The 23,429-nt window shown below is 37.5% G+C and overlaps 1 protein-coding gene across 9 annotated transcripts in view; it reads left to right on the top strand.

Annotated features, from left to right (window-relative positions):
• Nucleotides 1–23,429, top strand: part of DOCK7 (dedicator of cytokinesis 7) — a gene marked incomplete at both ends in the record, with an annotated part of 202,642 nt that overhangs the window by 152,653 nt on the left and 26,560 nt on the right. For 6 of the 9 annotated variants that reach the window (XM_080692026.1, XM_080692025.1, XM_080692024.1 and 3 more), the window contains 11 exons: nucleotides 244–398; nucleotides 2,604–2,786; nucleotides 2,889–3,024; nucleotides 4,662–4,758; nucleotides 9,340–9,436; nucleotides 11,738–11,872; nucleotides 12,759–12,911; nucleotides 14,696–14,854; nucleotides 15,476–15,576; nucleotides 19,266–19,458; nucleotides 21,029–21,172. In XM_080692026.1, coding sequence (XP_080548152.1) covers nucleotides 244–398; nucleotides 2,604–2,786; nucleotides 2,889–3,024; nucleotides 4,662–4,758; nucleotides 9,340–9,436; nucleotides 11,738–11,872; nucleotides 12,759–12,911; nucleotides 14,696–14,854; nucleotides 15,476–15,576; nucleotides 19,266–19,458; nucleotides 21,029–21,172 — 1,553 coding nt within the window. Of the gene's footprint in view, nucleotides 1–243; nucleotides 399–2,603; nucleotides 2,787–2,888; nucleotides 3,052–4,661; nucleotides 4,759–9,339; nucleotides 9,437–11,737; nucleotides 11,873–12,758; nucleotides 12,912–14,695; nucleotides 14,855–15,475; nucleotides 15,577–19,265; nucleotides 19,459–21,028; nucleotides 21,173–23,429 lie in introns of all 9 variants that reach the window. The other 3 variants (XM_080692023.1, XM_080692020.1, XM_080692019.1) reach the window with 1 other exon arrangement.

Raw genomic sequence — 23,429 nt, 5'->3', positions numbered from 1 at the left:
GTTATCTGTGAGGCTTTGGTCAACAGCAAGCTATTTAGTGGTTAGGTTTTTAGAGAGTCAAAAGTTACATGTAGATTTTTTACTCTGTAGAGGTCAGTATTCCTAACCCCTGGGTTGCTCAAAGGTCAACCACAAATGTTAACAGGATTTTCTTTTAAAGAATAATGGAGGAAAGGGAAAGGAGTCCTGAGCACAATAACTAATAGTGGATCTAACGGGTTTTGTTCCTTTTTTTCCCTTCAGAAACTCACAATCAACGTGGAAGACCAATTTGCATAGCCACTGATGATTATGAAAGTGAGAGTGGAAGCATGATAAGCCAGACAGTTGCCATGGCAATTGCAGGAACATCAGTCCCTCAGCTAACAAGACCTGGCAGTTTCCTGCTCACGTCAACGGTAAAGCAATCCTCCTACAGAATTTTTTTTCTGGAAAGGCAAATATTTATAAGGAGGTGCACTTAAGTAACTAAGATTATTGTAATAGCTACTACACAATATTTTTTTTTTCTTTTTGCGTTACTGGGAATGGAACCCAGGGGCATTCTACCTCTGAGCCAAACCCCCAGCTCTATTTCTTATTCTTTTATATTTTGAAACAGGGTCTCACTGAGTTCCAAAGGGCCTCACTAAGTAGTAGCTGAGGCTGTCCTTGAACCGCCATCCTCCCATCTCAGCCTCCCAAATGCTGGGGTCACCACATCCAGCATTGTGAAAATATTAAAGTTCCCAGGATATTATATACCTTGTGCTAAGCTGTTTTAAAAACTAATACTACCAGGTTGGATAAAATCCTGTATTATGTAATTCCAAATTTTGGAAATTGCCTTATTCATACAGCTCATTTTTTTTTTATTTTTAGAATGCATTTTATGCTTTCTCAGAATCTGTGAAGATTTATAATTTTTTCTACTTTACAAATTGAAATTACTCTGCTCCTATACTCTTTACCCCTAAAAGGGAGAAAGATCTGGGTATGGAGAGGAGACTGCCAGTAGAGAAAGTTTATGTTCTCTAAGTTTTTAAATAACTTTCTTTCAGAAAAATACAGTAACATTTTTGGAAGTTGCTCTACTTGACATTTCATAGCTCTTTAAAGATACCATTTACATATTTAAAAATTACCTATTTTAAGTGTATAGTTAAATGGATTTTATATATTTATGGATATGTGCATCCTTCTCCACAGCTAATTTTAGAGAACATTTTCATCATCCTAAGAAATAACCTTATGCCTATTATCAACCAGTGCCCATTTCTTCCCCAATACCAATATTAGCAACTAATTTTTGTCTTTATAAATTTATTTTTTCTGGACATTTCAGATTAAAAAAAAATGTATACTATGTGATATTATGTGTCTGGCTTTTTACCATCCACGTTGTAGTATATATCCAGTAATATTTCATTCTATTGACATACCACAATTTTGTATACTCATTTGTCAGTTTATGAAAATTTGGATCCTTTCCACTTTTTGGCTTTTAGGAATCATGCTACTGTGAATGTTTATGTAAAATTCTTTGTGTGTACATCTGTTTTAATCTCTCTTAGATAGATACCTGAGGGTGATTTTTTTTTTCAACAAGGCTATAACAATTTTCATTCTTTCTAACAGCAAAAGTAAGTTCCTATTCCCCAAATTCTCACCAACACTTGTTATTTGTCTTCTTGATTATAGTCATGTTTAGTGGTATAAACCATTAAACTGTGGTTTTTTATTTGTATTTCCCTACAGATCTAATGGCGTTGAACATCTTTTCATGTGCTCATTGGCACATCTTTTTATATATCTTTGGAGAAAAGTCTATTCAAATTCTTTGTCATTTTTAAGTTGTGTTCTAGTTACTAAGTTTAAAGAGTTCTTTATTCTGGATAAAAAAAAAATCTCTTATTAAGCCAGGTGTGGTGGCGCACACTTGTAATCCCAGTGTTTGGGAGGCTGAGACAGGAGGATCACACAGGTTCGAAGCCAGCTTCAGCTACTTAGTGAGGCTCTCAACAACCTAGTGACACTGTTTCCAAATAAAGTATAAAATAGGTCTGGGAGTATAGCATAATATATTCTTTTAATTTTAAGAGTCAAACCTTTTACTTTTGTACTTTTAACAGTTGTGTACTCAATGGTGGCAGACTTGCCATAGATTAAAATGATCTTTGTGTGTGTGTGGGGGGGGGGTACTGGAGATGGAACCCAGGGGCTTTCTACCCCTGGGCTGCACTCACAGATCTATTTTTTATATTTTATTTGGAAACATAGTCTCACTAAGTTGCTGAGAACTTCACTAAGTAGCTGAGGCTGGCTTCAAACCTGTGCAATCCTCCTGTCTCAGCCTCCCAAGTGTTGGGATTACAAGCGTGAGCCACCACGCCCGGCTAAAACGATCTTTTAATACAGGAAAAATTCATTAAACTTTAGGCCTTATCTTTAAGGTTCAGTATTATTGTTTAACACAAGTATTATCTAAATCAAATGGATCTTTTAAAATATTTTATTTTTAAACAACTTTTGTTTTATCATATTTAGAAGAAAAATGTTGACAATCAAGAAACAAGAAATGGTCATTGGTCAGTATTTCTCATTGTGCTGTTCTTTATTTTCAGAGTGGCAGACAACACACTACCTTTTCAGCAGAATCAAGTCGAAGCCTTTTGATCTGTCTACTTTGGGTCCTCAAAAACGCAGATGAAACAGTTCTACAGAAGTGGTTTACAGATCTCTCCGTCATGCAGCTGAACCGGCTGCTAGATCTGCTTTATCTCTGTGTATCTTGCTTTGAGTACAAAGTAAGTGGTCACTATACCATTGCAAAGAGCAAGAAAAAAAATAATATGCAAAAAGAAGAAAATTTCTTCAATGCCTCTTCTTTTCTAATGTTTAAATTTTAGGGGAAAAAAGTGTTCGAAAGAATGAATAGTTTGACCTTTAAGAAATCAAAAGACATGAGAGCAAAGCTCGAAGAAGCTATTCTTGGGAGTATAGGTGCTAGGCAAGAAATGGTGCGCCGAAGCCGAGGACAGCTCGGTATGTACACAGTATCTTCTCCTTCTGGTGAGGATTATTTTCATTTCCTTTGATTCATATGTTATAGTCATCATTTTTGCAAGTCTCCAATGACAGTTCTATACTTTTAAAAAATGATTTAAAGACAGGTGTGTTGGCATAGGCCAGTAATCTCAGTACTTGAGAGGCTGAGACAGGAGGATCACAGGTTTAAGGACAGCCTCAGCAACTTAGTGAGACTCTTTCTTTTTGCAGTACTGGAAATGGAACCCAGCCCTATTTTGAAACAGGGTCTCACTGAGTTGCAAAGGTCCTCACTAAGTAGCTGAGGCTGTCCATGAACCTCAATCCTCCTGTCTCAGCCTCCCAAATGCTGGGATTACAAACATGTATCACCACACCCAGCTAGTGAGACTCCTATCAGTCTAATCCCTGGGTTCTATCCCCAGTACCTAAAAAGAGAGAGAGAGAGAGAGAGAGAGAGAGGGAGAGGGAGAGGGAGAGAGAGAGGAGAGAGAGAAGAGAGAGAAGAGAAGAGAGAGAAGAAAGAAAAAGAATAAAAGAAAAAAATCATACAATCTCAGTATTTGGGAGCCTGAGATTTGAGATTGAATAGGCATAAGTTAAGACTGGATAGAGCAAACTTAAAATTATGTTCAACCTCCTTAAATCAGAACTAACTTGCATTCATGCTGAGAAATAATAAATTAATTCACAATTACATTTAAAATTGTGTGTGTGTGTGTGTGTGTGTGTTGCTGGGGACTAAACCAGGGGCATTCTGTCTCCAAGCTATACTCCCAGCCCTATTTTAAATTTTGTTTTTGTTTTGAAACACAAACCTGTGATCCTCTTGAGCAAAAGGCACAGAGATTTCCCATTTAATTGCTACTTATGGGTCCTCCCCTCCCACTTTTGATGGGTTTATGTGAATTATTTCTGCTGCACCTTAAAGGAGCCCATACCATTTAGTCTGCCTTCAAACCTAGACATCTTTCAAGAGAAACCCCCACTTTCTCTTTTCTTATCTCATGTAGACCAAATAAAGTAATTGCAAATCTTCCTATTTTATTTATTGATTGAACAGAAACTTACTGAACTCAGTGTGTGCCATTAAGTAGCTTATGGCATAAGTGTTATGGAAAGCAGTGAAGCAAATTAAGAGGAAAGAGGAAGTATTGAAAAGTAGAGGAAGACCTTTCTGAAAAGGTGATGAGTAATTTGTGAAAATTTGTGGGAAGAACTATCAAGTAAAAGGAACAACAGCCATTGTGCAGGTCCTCAAGTCAGGAACACACGTCATGAGGCTCTATGTGCTGGTAGGGACAGCAAGGAAAGCAGGGCAGTGACCAAGGCAAGCAAGGGAGAGGCAGGAATACGGTCCTGTTGTGGAGGGCCTGCGGGAGAGCACTGTTGGGACCTTCACTTACTTAAAAAGTGGCTTTAAAAAAGAAATCCCACAGAGCAAATAGATTTTTTCTGTAATATTGTTAAAAAATTTAAATACTACATTCTTAGAAGTGTTCACTTGTACTGAGGGTAAGACATTTGTGTACAAAATTAATAACATGCAGTCTTTCTTATATGTTTGCAAATATATGTATATGTGGTTCAAATCAAATAACATTTTAAAATTCGTTTTGAAATTTATTTGACAGAGAGAAGCCCATCCGGAAGTGCCTTTGGAAGTCAAGAAAATCTGAGATGGAGAAAGGATATGACTCACTGGCGTCAAAACACAGAGAAGCTTGACAAGTAATGTTACCTAGTTTGTTTCATAAGCTTGTTGGATTTCAAAGGCATATGTGTGTGTGTGTGTGTGTGTGTGTGTGTATACATATATACACTAAAGTTTTTAATTTTTTAATTTTTTTGTGGTGGTGTATACTGGGGGTTGAACCCATGGGCATTCTACTTTTAAGCTACACCCCAAAACTATTTGTTTTTATTTTTATACAGGGTCTTACTGATTTGCAGAGGGCTTCTGTCAGTTGCTGAGGCTGGCCACAAACCTGCATATGCACCTGTCTCAGCCTCCAAAGTACTGGAATTACAAGCATGTACCACCATGCTCAACTATCATTCAAATCTTCAAAGATAAAATATTTATACTTACACTTTAATTTTAGATTAAAAAGATCTGGGGCATTTTTCATGTGGTATAATAAGTAAAATATTTTATATATTTAATTTATTTATTTATTTATTTTTGGTGACACTGGGGTTTCTGGAAGCCCTTCTACCTCTGGGCTACACTCCCAGATTTATTTTTAAACTTTTTAAAATTTGGAAACAGGGTCTCTTAAGCCAGCGCGGCTGGCTTCAAAACTGTGCAATCCTCCTTTCTCCACCTCCCAAGCGAGGGGATTACAAGCATGCACCACCATGCCCGGCAAATATTTGATATATTTTAAAAATCCATTTTCCCCAACAAATCTCCTTGCAAAACACATTGGAAAAAGCATTCAGCAACTATATTCTGAACACACTTTAATATCACACTGAATTAAAAGTTTCAAATATTACAAGTAATTAGGAAGCTAATATTTGTCTCTTGGAACTTAGAATAAAATTGAAGAAAGACAAAATGTAATCCAGGTCTTCTCTTTCTAACATAAAGGTAAACTATAAGCGCATTGACTCTACTGTTGAGAACATATGCAATGGCAGAACATAAATCTGCCCCTCTCTCCACCCTGGTGGCTGTGCCTACACTTGCCTGGCCTGAAACCTGGCATGGGGCTGAGTAGCAGAAATTTTTCTCTTGTGAATTTGTAATAACAAGTTTAGCCCTGTTTGCTTGGCAGGTTCCCAGATTTTTGAAACTAAGGTGACCAAGTCTTCTAGGTTTACCTAGGACATTCCCAATTTTAGCACCAATCTTTTAAGACAAACTAAAAGGGTGGCTCACCCTGAGAACCATCTTCCCCCTTCAGCCTATGCCCCCAAAAAACTCTTACAAGTATACTTTCAAAAATATTTTCTCCCAGACAGTATAACCATAAAACACAGGAAATAAGACCTCATGAGAGCCCGCAGAGAATGAAATTGCAGTCTCAGTATTGTATAGGTAGCTGAGGCTGTCCATGAACCTGTGATCCTTCAGTGTCAGCCTCCCAAGTCCTGGGATTACAAGTGTGCGACACTGCCCCTGTTTTTTTTTTTTTGTTTTGTTTTGTTTTGTTTTGTTTTGGTACTGGGGGTGGAACCCAGGGACATTGCGCCTCCAAGCTACATTCCTACCCCTATTTTTTCTTTAGTTTTGAAACGGGGTCTCACTAAGTTGTGGAGTGCCTCACTAAGTGGCTGAGGTTTCACTGTCATGTATATATGAGTCTGGAATGATCAGATGCTGAATGTAACAGAAATATATTAACATTCATAAGCTAAAATATGTGCTTTTCTCCCCTTCTCTGTCTGTCCAAATCCATTGTGCTGGTTGTTTTTTCTTGTGTGTTGTGTTTTTTAGAAATCACAAAACAACCAGGTACTATTAGTATATTGCTTTATTAGTATATTGCTTTATTTCCTGTTTTTGTTTAACCCATCTTGTTCAAATTTCCTTATAAAATCTCATTGGAAGTTTTTTATGTATGTGATACTGGGAGTTGAACCCAGGGAGGCTCTTTTTTTTTTTTTTTTTTTTTTTTTTTTTTTTTTTTTTTTTTTTGTGGGTCTTGGGATGGAACCCAGAGGCATTCGACCTCTGAGATATACCCCCTGTCCTATTTTTTATTCTTTATTTTGAAATAGGGTCTAACTAAGTTGCGGAGGGCCTCACCAAATAGCTGAGGCTGTCCATGAACCATGATCCTCCAATCTCAGCCTCCCAAATGCTGGGATTACAAGCTTGCACCACCACGCCTAGCTTGGGAGGCTCTACTTCTACACTACATTACCAGTTCTGTTTTTTATTTTGAAACAAGGTCTCTCACTAAGTTACCATGTACTGACCTCAAACTTGCAATCCTCCTACCTCTACTCAATGGAAATTTTAAGTCTGAACATTAATATTTTATTTTCTAACTTAATTCTGATTACTGTGTTGTAATTTTATTCTTTTTTATTATATTTTTAAATTTTTTGTGGTGTTTGAGATGAAATCTAGGCCTCATGCATGATAAATACACACTCTACTATAGCGAGGCCTGTTGGCGATGGTTGTAATCCCAGTACTTGGGAGTCTGAGACAGGAGGATCACAAGTTCTTGGCCAGCCTCAGCAAATTAGTGAGACCCACTTTCAAAATAAAAAATAGGGTTGTGGGTATAGCTCTGAGATAGAATGCCCCTGGGTTCCATCCCCATTTCCAGGAAAAATAAATGTACTCACAGCCTCTATTCTTAAATTTAATTTATAAAATGTAAATTCATCAAGTATACTTTTTTTTTTCTGGAATGGAACCCTGGGGCATTCTACCTCCAAGCTATTTTTTATTTCTTTATTTTGAAACAGGGTCTCACTGAGTTGCAAAGGGCCTCACTAAGTAGCTGAGACTGTCTGCGAACCGTGATCCTCCTGTCTCAGCCTCCCAAATTCTGGGATTACAAGTATGTGCCACCTTGTCAAGGATCCTTGTCAAGGATACTTTTTTTTTTTTTTTGTTTGTTTTTGTTTTTGGTGGTACTGGGGTTTCTGGAAGCCCTTCTACCTCCGGGCTACACTCCCAGACCTATTTTTATATTTTTGAAACAGGGTCTCTTACGCCAGCGCGGCTGGCTTTGAACCTGCGCGATCCTCCTGTCTCCGCCTCCCAAGCGCGGGGATTACAAGCGTGCGCCACCACGCCCGGCCTTTTTTTTTTTTTTTTTTTTTTTTTTTTTTGGTGGTACTGGGGTTCCTGGAAGCCCTTCTACCTCCGGGCTACACTCCCAGACCTATTGGTGCATTGTAGTCATACATCTTAATGGGTACAAGATGGTAGAGGCGTACATGCACACATCACTCATTTGGCCCTTCCCCAATTCCCACCCCATTCCCTCCCTCCCTCCTCATGTTTGGCTTAGTGAGTGGCTTTGATATGTTTGTGAATGTGCATTCCCCTTCCTCTCCCCCTCAGTTATGTCGCCTTATTTGCTCATCTGTGGTTTCTCCTTCTTTGTCTAGAGTTCCTCCTATGACCCTTTTTCTCCCTAGCTTCTGCATATTGGGGAGAACATCTGTTTTTTACTTTTTTGTGACTGACTAATTTCACTTAGCATAATGTACTCTCCAGTTCCATCAATTTCCCTGTAAATGATGTAATTTTGTTCTTCTTTATGGTTGAGTAAAATTCTATTGTGTACATATCCCATAGTTTTGAAATCCATTCATCTGTTGATGGACATCTTGGCTGGTTTCATCGTCATTTTATTAAATTTTTTGCTTAAATTTGATAATACTTTTATAAATGTTTAGTACACAAATATACTACCTTATTGCATCGAATTTTCTTTGTTTTCTTTGTTTTTCCTGCTTTATTGAGATATAATTGAAAAATGTGTATATAGAGTATATCCCATTACGTTTTGAAAATTGTGTCCAACTCTTAGACATCACCACAGGGGAGCTAATTAACTTATCTGTTACTTTACAGAAGTATTTTCAAAGGTTTATTTCCAATGTATGATTTCATTTAGTCTTAAGATAATTATTAAATTATCTTATGGGCATATTTTTATTAAAAATTTGGGGGAAATTAGATTACATCTTAGAAGAAAATAAGTATCCTGAGGAAATACATTGAAGAATCTTTAGAGTGTTAATATCAACACTAAACATTCTTTACATGCAGCAGTCCCAGAGAGAGCCCACATAGCACCACCTAGTGTTCATGCCATTTAGAATAAAATAACATGTTTGCTGTCTGTATGAAAGCTAAAACATAGCATTTACACTTTATTGTCCCTGTGCTTCTATAGTAGAGTTAAGGAATGTATATTGGCATGGTCAACAAAATGTAGGTTAAAATAAAACATTTTTAATACGTAAAATACTGCCTATTCTCCTGTAATTTTTTGTTCAGGCAAATATTAAAAATGATTTTACTTTTATGCATCAAGTCTTTTTGAATTACAGCTTTTTAACAGGTGAAAATAGCCAGGTGTGGTGGCTCATGCTTGTAATCCCAGCACCTGGGAGGCTGAGATAGGAGGATGGTGGTTCAGGGACAGCCTCAGCTACTTAGTGAGGCCCTTGGCAACTCAATGAGACCCTGCTTCAAAATAGAGAATAAAAAATAGGCCTGGGGGTGTACCTCAGAGGTAGAATTTCCTTGGGTTCCATCCCAGTACCAAAAAATAATAAATTAAAAAATAAATAAAAGGTGAAAATAATTTTTATACTATTTTGTATTAGGTCAAGAGCAGAGATTGAACATGAAGCACTGATTGATGGAAATCTTGCTACTGAAGCAAACCTAATCATCTTAGATACACTAGAGATTGTTGTCCAGGTAAGAACACAAAGAAGAGGAATTTGAGGGATAGATTTTGATAAATTGGGATTGGGAGGAAAATATTTATTGAATCTGTCATTACACTTAAATATCAGTCGTTTCTAAAAGTTTAAGCATTCTGTCTCTATAAATTATATGTCTTGCTACAACTTCAACTGTTTATTTTTTGAAGATGATTACAAAATCTCTTATCTCATTTTTTTCTTCTTGAAAACCTGTTCTCGCATTTTCAAATGACCACTGAGTATAGTTGGATGTCCTTCCATGCTAAGTACAGCCATAGCTACATGGAGATATATACTGGATTTATTTCATATTGTTTATATCTTACAGCAGAATTTTAAGCTTTTTAATATAATTATCTTATTTGTTCCATAAGTAGCCCTCTATGTAATATTATCCTGTTAGTAACAGTAGTGACAACTGATATTTATTTAGTTTTTCTTGCCTCAAACACTATCTTCAGCACTTTAAAAATATTTTACTCACTTGGTCCTACAAGTAATTCATGCCACTGAAATTATTAATATCCCCATCTTGAAGATGAAAATAGTTAGCCACAGAGATCTTAAGTGATTGTCCGCAGTCACACAGCTGGTAAGTAAAAGCATTAGGATTTAAATCCATTACCAAGATCTCTCAGCTATTTTAGTCAGCATGTCTCTCCCCTCTTCCTTCCATCCCTGCTACCACTCTGTCATGTTCTTATTCAAACATATTCTCATGGCTACCTGCTTCACAATGTTAACTTTGTGTTCTTCCTTTTCTATTCCACCATCTACATTTCCATGAGGTTTTTTTTTTTTTGTTTTTATTTTGTTTGTTTTGTTTTTTTGCCATACTGGAGATGGAACCCAGAGGCATTGTACCTCCAAGCTACATCCCCAGCCCTATTTTTTAGTCTTTTTTTATTTTTTTTATTTTTTATTTTTATTTTTGTGGTACTGGGGTTCCTGGAAACCCTTCTACCTCCGGGCTGCACTCCCAGACCTATTTATATTTTTTATTTGTAAACAGGATCTCTTAAGCCAGTGAGGCTGGCTTTGAACCTGCACAATCCTCCTGTCTCTCCCTCCCAAGCATGAGGATTACAAGCGTGCACCACCACGTCCGGCTCAAGTCTTTTTATTTTTGAAACAGGGTCTCACTGAATTGCAAAGGGCCTCACTAAGTAGCTGAAGCTGGCCTCGAAACCTGATCCTCTGGTCTCAGCCTCCTGAATGCTGGGATTACTAACATGCGCCACCACGCCCGGCGAGATTATTATTTTTAAAATATTTTATTGTTCATTGTCCTGACTAAATTTTTTAAATATAAATATTTTAGCCAGGCATGGTGGCACACGCTTGTAATCCCAGCATTAGGGAAGTAGAGACTGGAGGATTGCAGTTCACTGACAGCCTCAGCTACTTAGGCCCTTTGCAACTCAATGAAACCCTGTTTCAAAAACAAAAAGACTAAAACTAGGGCTGGGGGTGTGGCTCAGAGGTACAATGCCCCTGGGTTTCATCCTTAGTCCACTATGTAAGTATGTATGTATGTATGTATGTATGTATATATGTATATATATATGGGTATATATATATTGCATATATATATGCACATTTTAGCGTTTCTTGGTTAAGAAAAATAAGAAACTCTTGAGACTTAAAAAGCACTTCACATTTTGATACTGTATTACTTGGAATAGATCTAAACTACTAGAAAAAAGAGAATCAGGATAAATAGCAAACCCAAGGTAACTAATTCAAGATGCTTGCTAAAGCTTCAGCCCTCACAGCTACATTTCTTTCCATGGAAAGAATAAGTAGGAGTGAGTATCCTTGTGCTTCTGAGAGCCTGCTTCAGTGGGTTAAGCTCCCCTTTTGTTCACATTTCTCTAGCTGGGTTCAAAGCCTCCAGCTAAAACACCAGGTTTCTGTTCTTCAAGAAAGAAGGAAAAGAATGTTATTAGTGTACAACCACCATTCTCTGCCATAAGCACCACTCTTGTTTTCAGCTTTATCTCTAGGTATTTTCTACATGAACCTCAAGTCAGTCCAAATTTTTTTGCAAATTTTCCAGAACATGCTTTATGCGTTTTTATGGTTATATGTATTCTCATTTTTTGTCTCATTTAATTCTGTTCATTCTTTCTCCCCTTTTCCTTCTTTTATCTAACTCCTGCTTAGTTTCTTCTTGAAGTTTTTCCAGCTCTTATTTTCTTATCTTTTAAAGATTTGGTTTATATATATATTCTATCACCCTAATCAAGTTTCAAATGCATTTCTATTTTATTTGTTTCTTCTTAATTTGCAGACAGTTTCAGTAACAGAATCCAAAGAGAGCATTCTTGGCGGGGTGCTAAAAGTACTACTCCATAGCATGGCCTGTAACCAAAGTGCTGTTTATTTACAGCACTGTTTTGCTACTCAGAGAGCCCTGGTTTCAAAGGTAGGTTATTATGGACCTACCGTCTTAACTGACTTTGCTTTCTTTATTAACATTCTCCAAGATCATTGACATATTCATTGGTTAATATATGTGTGGTTAAATGTAAATAATTGTGTAAGACTCTTGATTCCTCTTTGTTTCTCTGCAACTGACTACTTTTAGAATTTCTCATTTATTTGTATTACCATTAACCATCCAGTTCTTGAAGATGGCAATTTTGATTTGGAAAAGGATCTGAAATAATAGCTAATCTCACACATGGAGCTTTTCTTATGTTCTCTTTACCTTTTTCTGCCTGTTTCTTTTTAACTCAATCAAGAATATAATGTATTAACAGTTCAACCCAGCAAAACTACTTTATCTTATAGTGAATGGAAAAGTATTTCTCTTTGTTCAACTACTTCAAATATTTATTTCCTGTTTGTTTTCTTCTAGAAATATGTGTATTCTTAAATTTGAAGGTAGCTATTTGATATTAGTCATTTTAGAAGATGTAACACAAAAATGCTAATGAAATTTAACCAGTGAAAATACTTATGTACTATTTTATAATAATAAAAATACAGATTTCTTATCATGTTAGTTACTATACTGTGTGTGGTCTTTTTTTCACATTATCTGATCAAAGCCTCATAACAATCCCTTCTAGATATTGTTATTAGGCCTTCTTTATGGATAAGAAAACTTGTCCATAAATGACTTTGGTAAGTGACATCATCAATATTTGAACACATGTGCCTGGCTATGGTCCTCACCATTAACCATTAGTTAATATTATCCCTTAACTGCTCCTTTTATTTCTGGATTAACCTATCACAAGTCCACATGAGGAAATTATCTGGAGCTTTTACTGTGTAAATTCATTGTTGGTGTTGCTTCTTTACAGTTCCCTGAACTCTTATTTGAGGAAGAGACAGAGCAGTGTGCTGATTTGTGCCTCCGGCTTCTCCGACACTGTAGCAGTAGCATTAGCACTATACGGTCCCATGCTAGTGCCTCCCTTTACTTACTCATGAGACAGAACTTTGAGATTGGGAATGTAAGTATTTTGCCATGAGTATTCTCTGGGATCGTAATGAAATAGAACTTCTTTTTGGTAGAACATAAAGCTTTTTTGTGTACTTTGAGTCTAATCAGCCTCCCAAGTACTGGGATTACAAGCATATACCCACCATGCTGAGCTAGCACTTGTTTATAGTTATAGCTGGAAAAGAGAGTAGTTAGGGATAAAGTTGTAATTGCAAAGACCTGGACTAAGATAGGATAGGCAGACAACTTCTTTTGTTTATCATTATACTTATTTACTGAGTTGAATACTTAAATTTTTATCCTCAACAGTAAGAGGAGCCACTGGAGTATATTATGGAGAGGGTTAGGGTTTAGATGTACATCTTACAAAAATACTCCTAGCACTTTGTAGAAGATAAACTTGAGGGGTAAGAGAAAATTGACTGGAAGTACTTATAGTTACCAAAGGTAAGCTAAAGCAGTGGCATTGGGATTGGAGAAAGAACAGACTGGAACAGGTTAGGGGATGGCATGGACTAGATTTGTGGTAATAATAATGAAAGGGAAGAATGAATATGAGATGACCCCTAGATTTTTAGCCTGCATAACTACAAGTATAGTAGCACCATTTTCATATAACCAATGGGAAGAGAAGGCATGTTGAACATGTTGACCTTGAGGTACCCATGAAACACCCAGATGGAGCTATCTGATAAAATATAATAGTATCAAGCTCTAGAGAGAAATATGAGCTGAGGACACAAAACATGAATATATGTTAGTGGGAGGCAAAGGTATCGATGAGGGTACTCAGAGGCTGCCCTTCAGGAAGAGGTGACGGAATTTTAGGAATGATCATATTTAAGAAAGAAACCAAGGAAGGAGATAGAAAAGCAGTATAAAATAGTGCCATTGAAAATAAAGGAGATTATTAAGGAGAAAGTTAATCAATACATTTGAGTATGCAAAGATGTTAAGTAGAATATGGACCAAAAAATCTTGGATTTGACAATTTATAGGTTATCACTGATGATATTTTAAGGGTGGTTTCATAATGGGGAGTGGTGTAACAGAAATCAATTTACACTAAAAAAGGAAGAATGTAAGTTTTAAACTCTTAAGTGAATCACTACAAAAGAGGCCTTCTTAAATTGCTTTATACATGAGGTGTGTTAAATTACTTTCATCCTAGTATGGACCTAATGAAATGGACTACTATATCTATGACTTAAGGATTTTGTGATGTCAGTCAAGCTTTTTAACCCCATCTGTAAAATGGTAATAGGTAATATGAATAGGTAAATGTTAAAGAGCTAGGCATAATCGTGATTCAGCTCTAACACATGGTGATTTTAAACATTTGTGGTTTTTTTGTTTTGTTTGTTTTAGGGTTTTTTGTTTGTTTGTTTTTGCAGTGTACTTGGGGTGGAGCCAAAGGGCATCCTACCCCTGAGCTACACCCCCAGCCCTATTTTATTCTTTATTTGGAAGCAGGATCTGGCTAGATTGATGAGAGTCTCACTACTTGCTGATACTGTCCTCTCACCTATGATCCTCCTGTCTCAGCCTCCCAAATGCTGGGATTACAAGCGTGTACCATCTCACCCAGCTTAAACCCATGTTTTATAGTTTATTAAAGCAAAATTCTAAGTTCTTTTCAAAATAAAGAGTTCAGTATGCATACTTTATTACCTAAAATTTTTTGTACTCTGAATTGTATTATTTCACCAAATATTCTTTTACCAAGGAAAATCCCACCTTTTACTTGTGCTCTCTCCTATATTAATTTATGATCTGACAATTTCTCTGTTACAGAATTTTGCCAGGGTTAAAATGCAGGTAACAATGTCACTATCGTCCTTGGTTGGCACATCTCAGAATTTTAATGAAGAATTTTTAAGACGTTCTTTAAAGACTATCTTGACATATGCTGAAGAAGATCTGGAATTGAGGGAAACAACATTTCCTGATCAGGTCAGAAGGGTTATTTTCTAAATTACTTGAAATAAGCTTGTTAAATAGGCTCTTTCCAGATTGTTAAATTAAATATAGTTTTTTGCTGGAGGATCCTTTATTTTTTCTTCAATCCTCATCATATGCCCCAAAGAAGACTAACTCTGTATTTTAAAATGCCTTTGCTTTTTGGAATAGATAATATCTTTGGTATTTAGTTCTGGCATTTGTAACAGTTTTCTGTGCATTTGTAGCCTTAATATGGATAAAACTCTGTGATAAAACATTATTCTTGATTATTAGTCAGATAATAATTTCCTTTAAAAACTAAAGTTTCTGCAAATTACCTATTAGTAAAATAAAAAACATAGGAGAGAATTTTTTTGTATTCTTCATTCCCTATAATTTATGTCTACTTATAACTCTACTTGTTTCCATATGAAAGAACTAGAAAGATATAATCTGGTGAGGAATTTATGTGGTTTACTACTCTTCATTTACCCCGTATGCCTCAGCTTCCCTGTACTCTATAGAAATATATCACTATTGTATAATTTGTTTTGAAATATTTAAATGTTCCCAAACTAATTTAGTGATCATGAATGAATAACAAAACATTTTGTATATAATTCTCTGCTATAGGTCCAAGATCTGGTTTTTAATCTCCACATGATCCTTTCTGATACTGTTAAAATGAAGGAGCACCAGGAGGATCCTGAAATGTTGATTGATCTAATGTACAGGTAACATTTTTTTTATTCACTTGTACTTTGTATAATAGGCTTAGTAAGATACATAGATAACATTAGATAAAAAGATTATTTAAGTGATTTTTCTACTAGTAGATTGAAAAATCCCAGGCTGCTTTTTAAGATCTTCCTCATTACTTCTTTTAAGAACTATGCATAAATCTAATCTATGGTAATAGAAGGCATTTCAGTTCTTGGCTGGGGATAGTAGAAGATGAAGATGAAGAGACCAAAAAGGAGTGAATATAAAAAGTTATGAGAAAAATTGAGATTGAGGAATGTACACATTGTACTGTCTTGATTGTGGTGATGATTTTACAGATATATACATATATCAGAATATAGTACATTATACATTATAAATATATACAGTTGACTATCACTTATACCTTGATAAAGCTGTTTAAAAAAAGAACTGTGCAGCCGGGCATGGTGGTGCACGCTTGTAATCCCAGCATTTGGGAAGCTAAAACAGGAGGATTGTGGTTTGTGGACAGCCTCAGCTATTTAGTGAGGTCCTTTGCAATTCAGTGAGACCCTGTTTCAAAATAAAGAATAAAATAATAGGGCTGGGAGTGTAGCCTGGAGGTAGAATCCCCCTGGGTTCAAACCCCAGCACAACCACAAAAGAAAAAGAACTGCATAGCTATATAGTATATTATCAAAAACAAGAGGATTTTTTTAAATAATCATAACATATATTTAACACCTTCGTATCATAGAACCCAGACTTCTTAGAACCTATTACTCAAATTTAAATTGTAAAAGTCAGTCATTTAAGAAGACATTACAATATATGAATGTTTTACCATAGCATTGATTATTCTAAATTTATAGTTATGACTAAGGTAATATGTCCAGGGACAAATTTTGAGAAATTATGATTCCTATTGTATCTTGAAAGGTGTACTAATACAACTTCAGGACTTTTCTTTGCTGCAATTTTATTTTCTTTAAAGATAAAGGCAGAATGATGCATGCCTTATAACTCTACTTGGGAGGTTGAGGCAGGAAAATTGCAAGTCCAAAGCCAACCTGGGCAATTTAGTACAACCCTGTCTCAAAATTTTAAAAAAGAAAGACTTGGCTCAGGTGTAAAGCTCTCTGGGTTCAATCCCCAGGGCTATAAGGAAAAAAAAAATGACATTATACAATTTCCTTTTGTAAGTATTTTACCCTCAAATGTAAAACTTCTCTCTATTCTCATAACGTATGCATTTCAAGACTTTTCCCTTTACTAATTGTTTCCTTAGTGCCCAGATTTTAGTATGACAGGCCTCTTTGGCCCTCCCCCATTCCTTGGTCTACAGTTACTTCTGTAAGCACACACAAAGACATTTTCATACCACTTAAAAACTTGCCTTTCTGGGCACAGTGGCACATTCTTGTAATCCCAACTACTTGGGAAACTGAGGCAGGAAGATTACAATCTGAGCCCAGTCTGGGCAATTCAGTGAGACTATCTCAAAATAAAGAATAAAAAAGGCTGGGGAAGCCGGGTGTGGTGGTGCATGCTTGTAATCCCAGCATTCAGGAGGCTGAGACAGGAGGATCGCAGTTCACGGATAGCCTCAGCTACTTAGTGAGGCCCTTTGCAACTCAGTGAGACCCTGTTTCAAAATAAAGAATAAAAAATTGGGCAGGGGGTATAGCTTGGAGGTCAAATGCCCCTGGGTTCTACCCCAGACCGAAAAAAAAAAAAAAAAAAAAAGGCTGGGATAGAGCTCACTCCTGGGTTCAATCCCATCCTAGTACCAGGAAAAAGCCAACCAACCAAAGAAAAAAGGAAAAAAGCATTTTAGTGATACTTTGTGTTTAAATTTTTATCATTTTTTATTGGTGCATTGTAGTCATATATCTTAATGGGATACAGGATGATGGAGACATGCATGTACCCTTACCCAGTACCTCCCCCATTCCCTCTCCCTCTCTCCTTCTCATGCTTGGCTTAGTGATTGGCTTTGATATGTTTGTTAAAGTACATTATGCACTGCCACAGGCTTCTTTGCTCAGTCCAAATGGGGCGCGAATTCACTCGCGATCAATCTCAGTAAAGATGGGGAAGGATAGAGTGAAGTACTGCAGATTCTTATCTGCAGCGGTTCTTTCCCATCTAGGAAAATAATCCTATTAGTGGCACTCTTGAAAAGAACCTGATATGGATCAATGCTTCTTGTGCAATGGAACACTTTATTCTGGACACAAGATTTTTTTTATATATTCCCCTCTCCCAGTGAATTTCTAGTAAAAAAGTGCAAAACACCCTAGGTACAATAGAGAGATACACATGCAGATTACCACCCTGGACAAGACAAAAGTAAAGGCCTGGGATATCACAGGTCTTTGTGATTGAGATCAGTCCCATTATCCCAGGTGGGTCTTGTGCTTCGATTCAGTCCCCTTTGGCCTTGCAGCTGCAGAGGCTTTTATTGGGCTAATTCCAGAAGAACAAAAGTCACACCCAAAATCACTTGAGGAGTCCGGTTGGTTTTTGAGAGTTTTCTTTAACCCTTTCAGAACTTTCATTCCTAGGGCTTAGTCCAATGTCCTTCTTTATCTAGCAACCTCCTTTGAGCTGAATGGGGGACGAAGTCCGAGATTCCAGCTTTCATATAGTTGTCGTAGGGAAAATCCGTGTTCCTTTATGATGATTTAGATAATTTCGATGAATGTCTGCTGGATTTTGTCTGCAATACAATCTGCTGTCTGAAAGCTTAAGCAAACTCATAACACAGTTTAGGAGGTAAATACCAAGAAATAATATGAAGATTTTAGATTTAGTTGTCAAATATACCTCTCTAGCTGCTGAGCACTTTTCTCAAACGATAGGCTTATTAGAAGCCTATTCCTCTTTTAATAATCCATATTCCTATCACTAACCCTCTGCAACTTCCTTTTCTTTTCTGATTACCCTAATTCTCTCTTTCCCATTCGGGACAATCTTAGGATAAGCTCTTCTTCATACAAAAATACTTTCTTATTCTCACCATATTTTCTTTCTTTCACCTTTACACATCTATTTTATCTGTCCTTTGTTTTGACATAGCTATTTTTAACCAGGTGGTGTCGCTATATCTCCAGGCATCGCTATTACTAGGTGCAAAAGGCCAAGATTCCTTTTAGCCCTTGGCTAATGAAGGTCAAAGATAAGGGTGGAGTTCTGCATTTGTAATTATTGACTGGAATGCTGGCACTGCATCTAACTGGATATTACCATTTGAACAAAGCTGAAAGTTTATTTTCCACAGACTCAGTTCCTCTCACAGTCCTGATCTTTCATCACCAGAGCAATTCATGTGGAGAGTTAAAAGAATCATTACTAAAAGAATAATAGTTATGAAAGAATATCTAAGAGTGGAGAATACTTTTGGCCAGCGACCACACCTTCTCTCGGGGCTTATTTCTCACGTTGAGAATCGCCTATGGACTGCATGAATAAGAATGCAGATGCCGAGAGATCTGGTGTCTGCAATGCACATTATAAAATTTCCCTCTCCACCCTTCCCATCCCCTCATGTCGCCTTATTTGCTCATCTATAGAATCTTCTTCTTCATCTGGAGTTCTTCCTATGACCCGTTTCTCCCTAGTCTTTGCATATTAAGGAGAACATCTGATTTCTTATCTAAGTTCTCACCCAATTTCAGCAGCATATGCTAATTGAGAACAATTTCTGTCCTATTAGAATTGCCAAGGGTTACCAGACCTCTCCAGATCTGCGGTTGACCTGGTTGCAGAACATGGCTGGCAAACACTCAGAACGGAGCAATCATGCCGAAGCTGCACAGTGCCTCGTCCACTCAGCAGCACTTGTTGCTGAGTATTTGAGTATGCTAGAGGACCGGAAGTATCTTCCTGTGGGATGTGTAACATTTCAGGTAGGAACCTGTCAGGTGTGCGTTAAATTAAGGTATGTCAACTTTGGATTTAACTTTACTCACTGGTAATTAGAGTACTTCAGTTTATAAAGGAAGCACAAACACAAGGCAGTTCTTCACTAGTGAATTAACATTACTCTCTTAAGTCATTAATGCACTTTAAAGAGTATTTCTTAGCCTGGTGTGGTGGAGCATGCCAGAGTTACCTATAGCCATGCATGGTGGCATGCATCTGTAATCTCAGCAACTTTGAAAGCTGAGGAAGAGGATGGCATGTTTGAGGCCAGCCTTGGCAACTTAACAAGACCTTGTCTCAAAATAAAAGTAAAAAGGGCCAGGGATGTAGCTCAGTGGTAGAGCACCCCTGTGTTCAGTTCCTAGTATTGGGGGGAAAGTCAGTTAAGTTTTACTTTTCTTCAATACCTGTTAAGGCAAGGTTGGGATATTATAAAATTATATTAAATATTATGTCTTCTGATGATATCAGAATGTAGAAAGTTATTGCTTGCCTAAAAACCAAGTTAAATATTTTGCAAAGACTGAGTAAAGGCAAATTTTCAAAACAATTGCTATTGAATTTATTTTGGAACAAACATATATAAAAGGTTGAGATCTCCTAAAATTCTAGGATAATTTGGTAATCCTCTGCATTTAAGTTTTTACTCTATTTTAAAGAAACCAAAATTGTAACTCTTAAAAGAAGGCTGCATTATGAGTGTTTTCGCAAGAGTGATCACAGAAGTACGATCTGGACACCCATACACAACTAGAAGGCTTTGGGCCTGCTGCAAAGCTGGCAAATGAGTGCACATCTACTACAAATGTTTAGATAGACTTAAACATTAAGGCCCATGCATACCATGCTTCTCTAGAAATGTGACTGATCCCAGTCCTGCCTTACTCACTAACTCCATGTTTATTAGGCAAGACAGAGACAGACCACTTTTGTGCCTTAATTTCCTCATAGAGAGTTTTGAGATGATCAGCTAATTTAAAAGAAAGACATTGTTAAGTTTTCTTAGATGTCCTAAGTCATTTCATTCTTTTCTTTAGCCCATGATTTTTCTCAATATTCTTTTATTATAGTCCTCACAAACAAAAGGGTTTTGGAAATCCCTCCCCTCCCTTCTCCTCTCCTCCCCTCGCCTCCCCTTCCCTCTCCTTTCCTCTCCTCTCCCCTCTCCTTCCCTCTCCTCCCCTCTCCTCTCCTCTCCTCCCCTCTTCTCTCCTCCCCTCTCCTCTCCTCCCCTCTCCTCTTCTCCCCTCTCCCCTCCCCCTCTCCCCTCCCCTCCCCTCCTCTCCTCCCCTCCCCTCTCCTCTCCCCTCTCCTCTCCTTTCTCCTCTCCTCTCCTCTCCTCTCCTCTCCTCTCCTCTCCTCTGTGTTGGAGATGGAACTCAGGGCTTCACACATGCTAGGTAAATGCTCTGTTACTGAGCTCTGCCCCCAGCAACTCTTTTTATTTAAAACCCAAGCTGATATTACATTTCAACTTCATTTACTTTTTTGTATATATTTTCTTGCTACAAAATTAATTTCATTTCCCAAGCTTTTTCAATATCTTCTCCCTAGAATATTTCATCTAATGTTTTGGAAGAATCTGCGGTCTCAGATGATGTGGTATCACCAGATGAAGAAGGTATCTGCTCCGGAAAGTACTTTACTGAATCAGGACTTGTGGGATTACTGGAACAAGCAGCCGCTTCTTTCTCTATGGTAGATGACTCTGTTTATTCTCTTTCTGTAGTTTCATACCTCCAAACTACCTGTGATGTGAACATTTATTCTCTCTGCCTTGTGAACCTGCCTTTCCTTGATGATTATTTTCTCCAAGTGCCCTTTGAACTATCCAGGAACAGATTTCCTTTCTAGATTCATTATTGCTTACCTCTTTACCCTGATAATCTATCACTTACTCCAATGATTTTCATTTGCTTGTTTATGAACCAACATGTAGTCTGCAACAAAAACAAAAAATATTTTTTGGTTCATAAAACTTTTACCAAAAACATTCTGAAACCTTGAAATTAAAAAATAGACCAAAATAAAACAAAATTTGTCTGGATGATATAAGTTGTGTTTGGATAGACTTAACAGGGATCTATAAATAGAACTTGTCTATAGGATGAAATGAAGATTCTTTTTTCCAAGTATGCAGGCATTGCACTGGCCAGCAAAAAGTTATGACCATGCAACTATACTTTGCTTAGTGAGCTTTCCTAGGTAGATATTGGAGGCCTGGAGCTTTATATATCAGGAGTTTCATGAACCACATCCGGACTACCTACTATTGCTATGCCCCCAATCCTTACTCCCTCCCATCTCTGTGTGAAAAATTAAAGCTGTCAGGTAGAGCTCAGATGGGATGTTTACTGGGGAAGAAAAAGATAGCCAAATCCCTGCTTACCTTGCTAACCCATGTTGTTAGGATCACCTGCTCTGTCAGGATGTTCTGCCTAGAATGCAGTGTCTCAGCCCCAAGGTTTAGGAGGTACTGGAGACCACGAGAGGAAATACGGAAGCTTGGGGCAGCACGCAGTGCTGCTGTCCTTCCCCATTGGCACTGGTTAGATCTTCTCAAGGCTCTAACCTGTCCTTCAATATATTGGCTAAGGGCATAGATTTAGAACATGTACAACCAAAATTCAAATCTAGGCCCTGCTTCTTAGCAGTTGTATTACCTGAGGTACAAATTACTCAGTCTACTGGTATCTCACTTTTCTTATCCATTAAATGCATCTAATAGTAATATCTACCTTATGAGATTATTGTTAGGATTAAATACATAAAATATATGTACACTAAGCACTGTTCTGATATCTTTAAATTAATAAACTCTAATGTGTTTGCTGTTATCTTTATCATCATTGACACCTGGAACTACTCATTTAAATGTAATGATTCTGAAGCTGAGCACAGTGGCACCTGCCTATAATTTCAGCTACTTGGGAGGTTGAGGCAAGAAGATTTCAAGTGTACAAATTCTGTAAAAATTAAGAAAAATAAAAATGTAGAAGGGCTGGGAATGTAGCTAGGCATGGTGGCATATACTTTTAATCCCAGTACTTGGGAAGCTGAGACAGGAGGATCTCAGTTTTGTGGTACTGGGGGTGGAACCCAGGGGCACTCTACCTCCGAGATACACCCCAAGCCCTATTTTTTTTAAACTGGGGGTGGAACCCAGAGGCTTTCTACCTCCAGGCTATACTCCCAGATCTATTTTATATTTTATTTGGAAACAGGGTCTCTTATTTGGAAACAGGGTCTCACTAAGTTGCTGAGAGCCTCACTAAGTAGCCGAGGCTGCTTTCAAACCTGTGCGATCCTCCTGTTCAGCCTCCCAAGCTCAGGGATTACAAGCGTGCGCCACCACGCCCGGCAGGATCTCAGTTTTGTAGCTAGCCTCAGCTACTTAGGCCCTCTGTAACTTAGTGAGACCCTGTTTCAAAATAAAGAATAAGCCAGGCATGGTGGCTCACACTTCTAATCCCTGCACGTGGGAGACAGGAGGATCGCGCAGGTTCGAAGTTAGCCGCGCTGGCTTAAGAGACCCTGTTTCCAAATAAAAAAGTATACAAATAGGTCTGGGAGTGGAGCCCGGAGGTAGAAAGGTTTCCAGGAACCCCAGTACCACCAAATCAATGAATAAATAAAGAATAAAAAAATAGGGCTGGGGGCCTCTGGATTCAGTCCCCAGTATAGATAATAGATAGGGAGGAAGGGGAGGAAGGAAGGGAAAAAGGGAGAGAGAGAATAAAAGAAGAAAATAATAATAATTACTGGGCATTTTAGTAAACTCAACATATTTTACTATTCAGCTACATACTAGGAAATAGAAGAACATGTTTATTTCCTTGGGAGAATATGTTTCCTGAACTGTGAAACAATGAGAATTTGGTGGCTTTTAGGAAACATCTCTTTCTCTCTGGAGTATCATCCATTATTAAGGATAAGGAATGGAACAGCAGTACAG

Source organism: Muscardinus avellanarius (assembly GCF_963383645.1).
Source record: "Muscardinus avellanarius genome assembly, chromosome: 3".
NCBI lineage: Eukaryota > Metazoa > Chordata > Mammalia > Rodentia > Gliridae > Muscardinus > Muscardinus avellanarius.
This window is presented reverse-complemented; position numbering and strand designations above follow the sequence as displayed.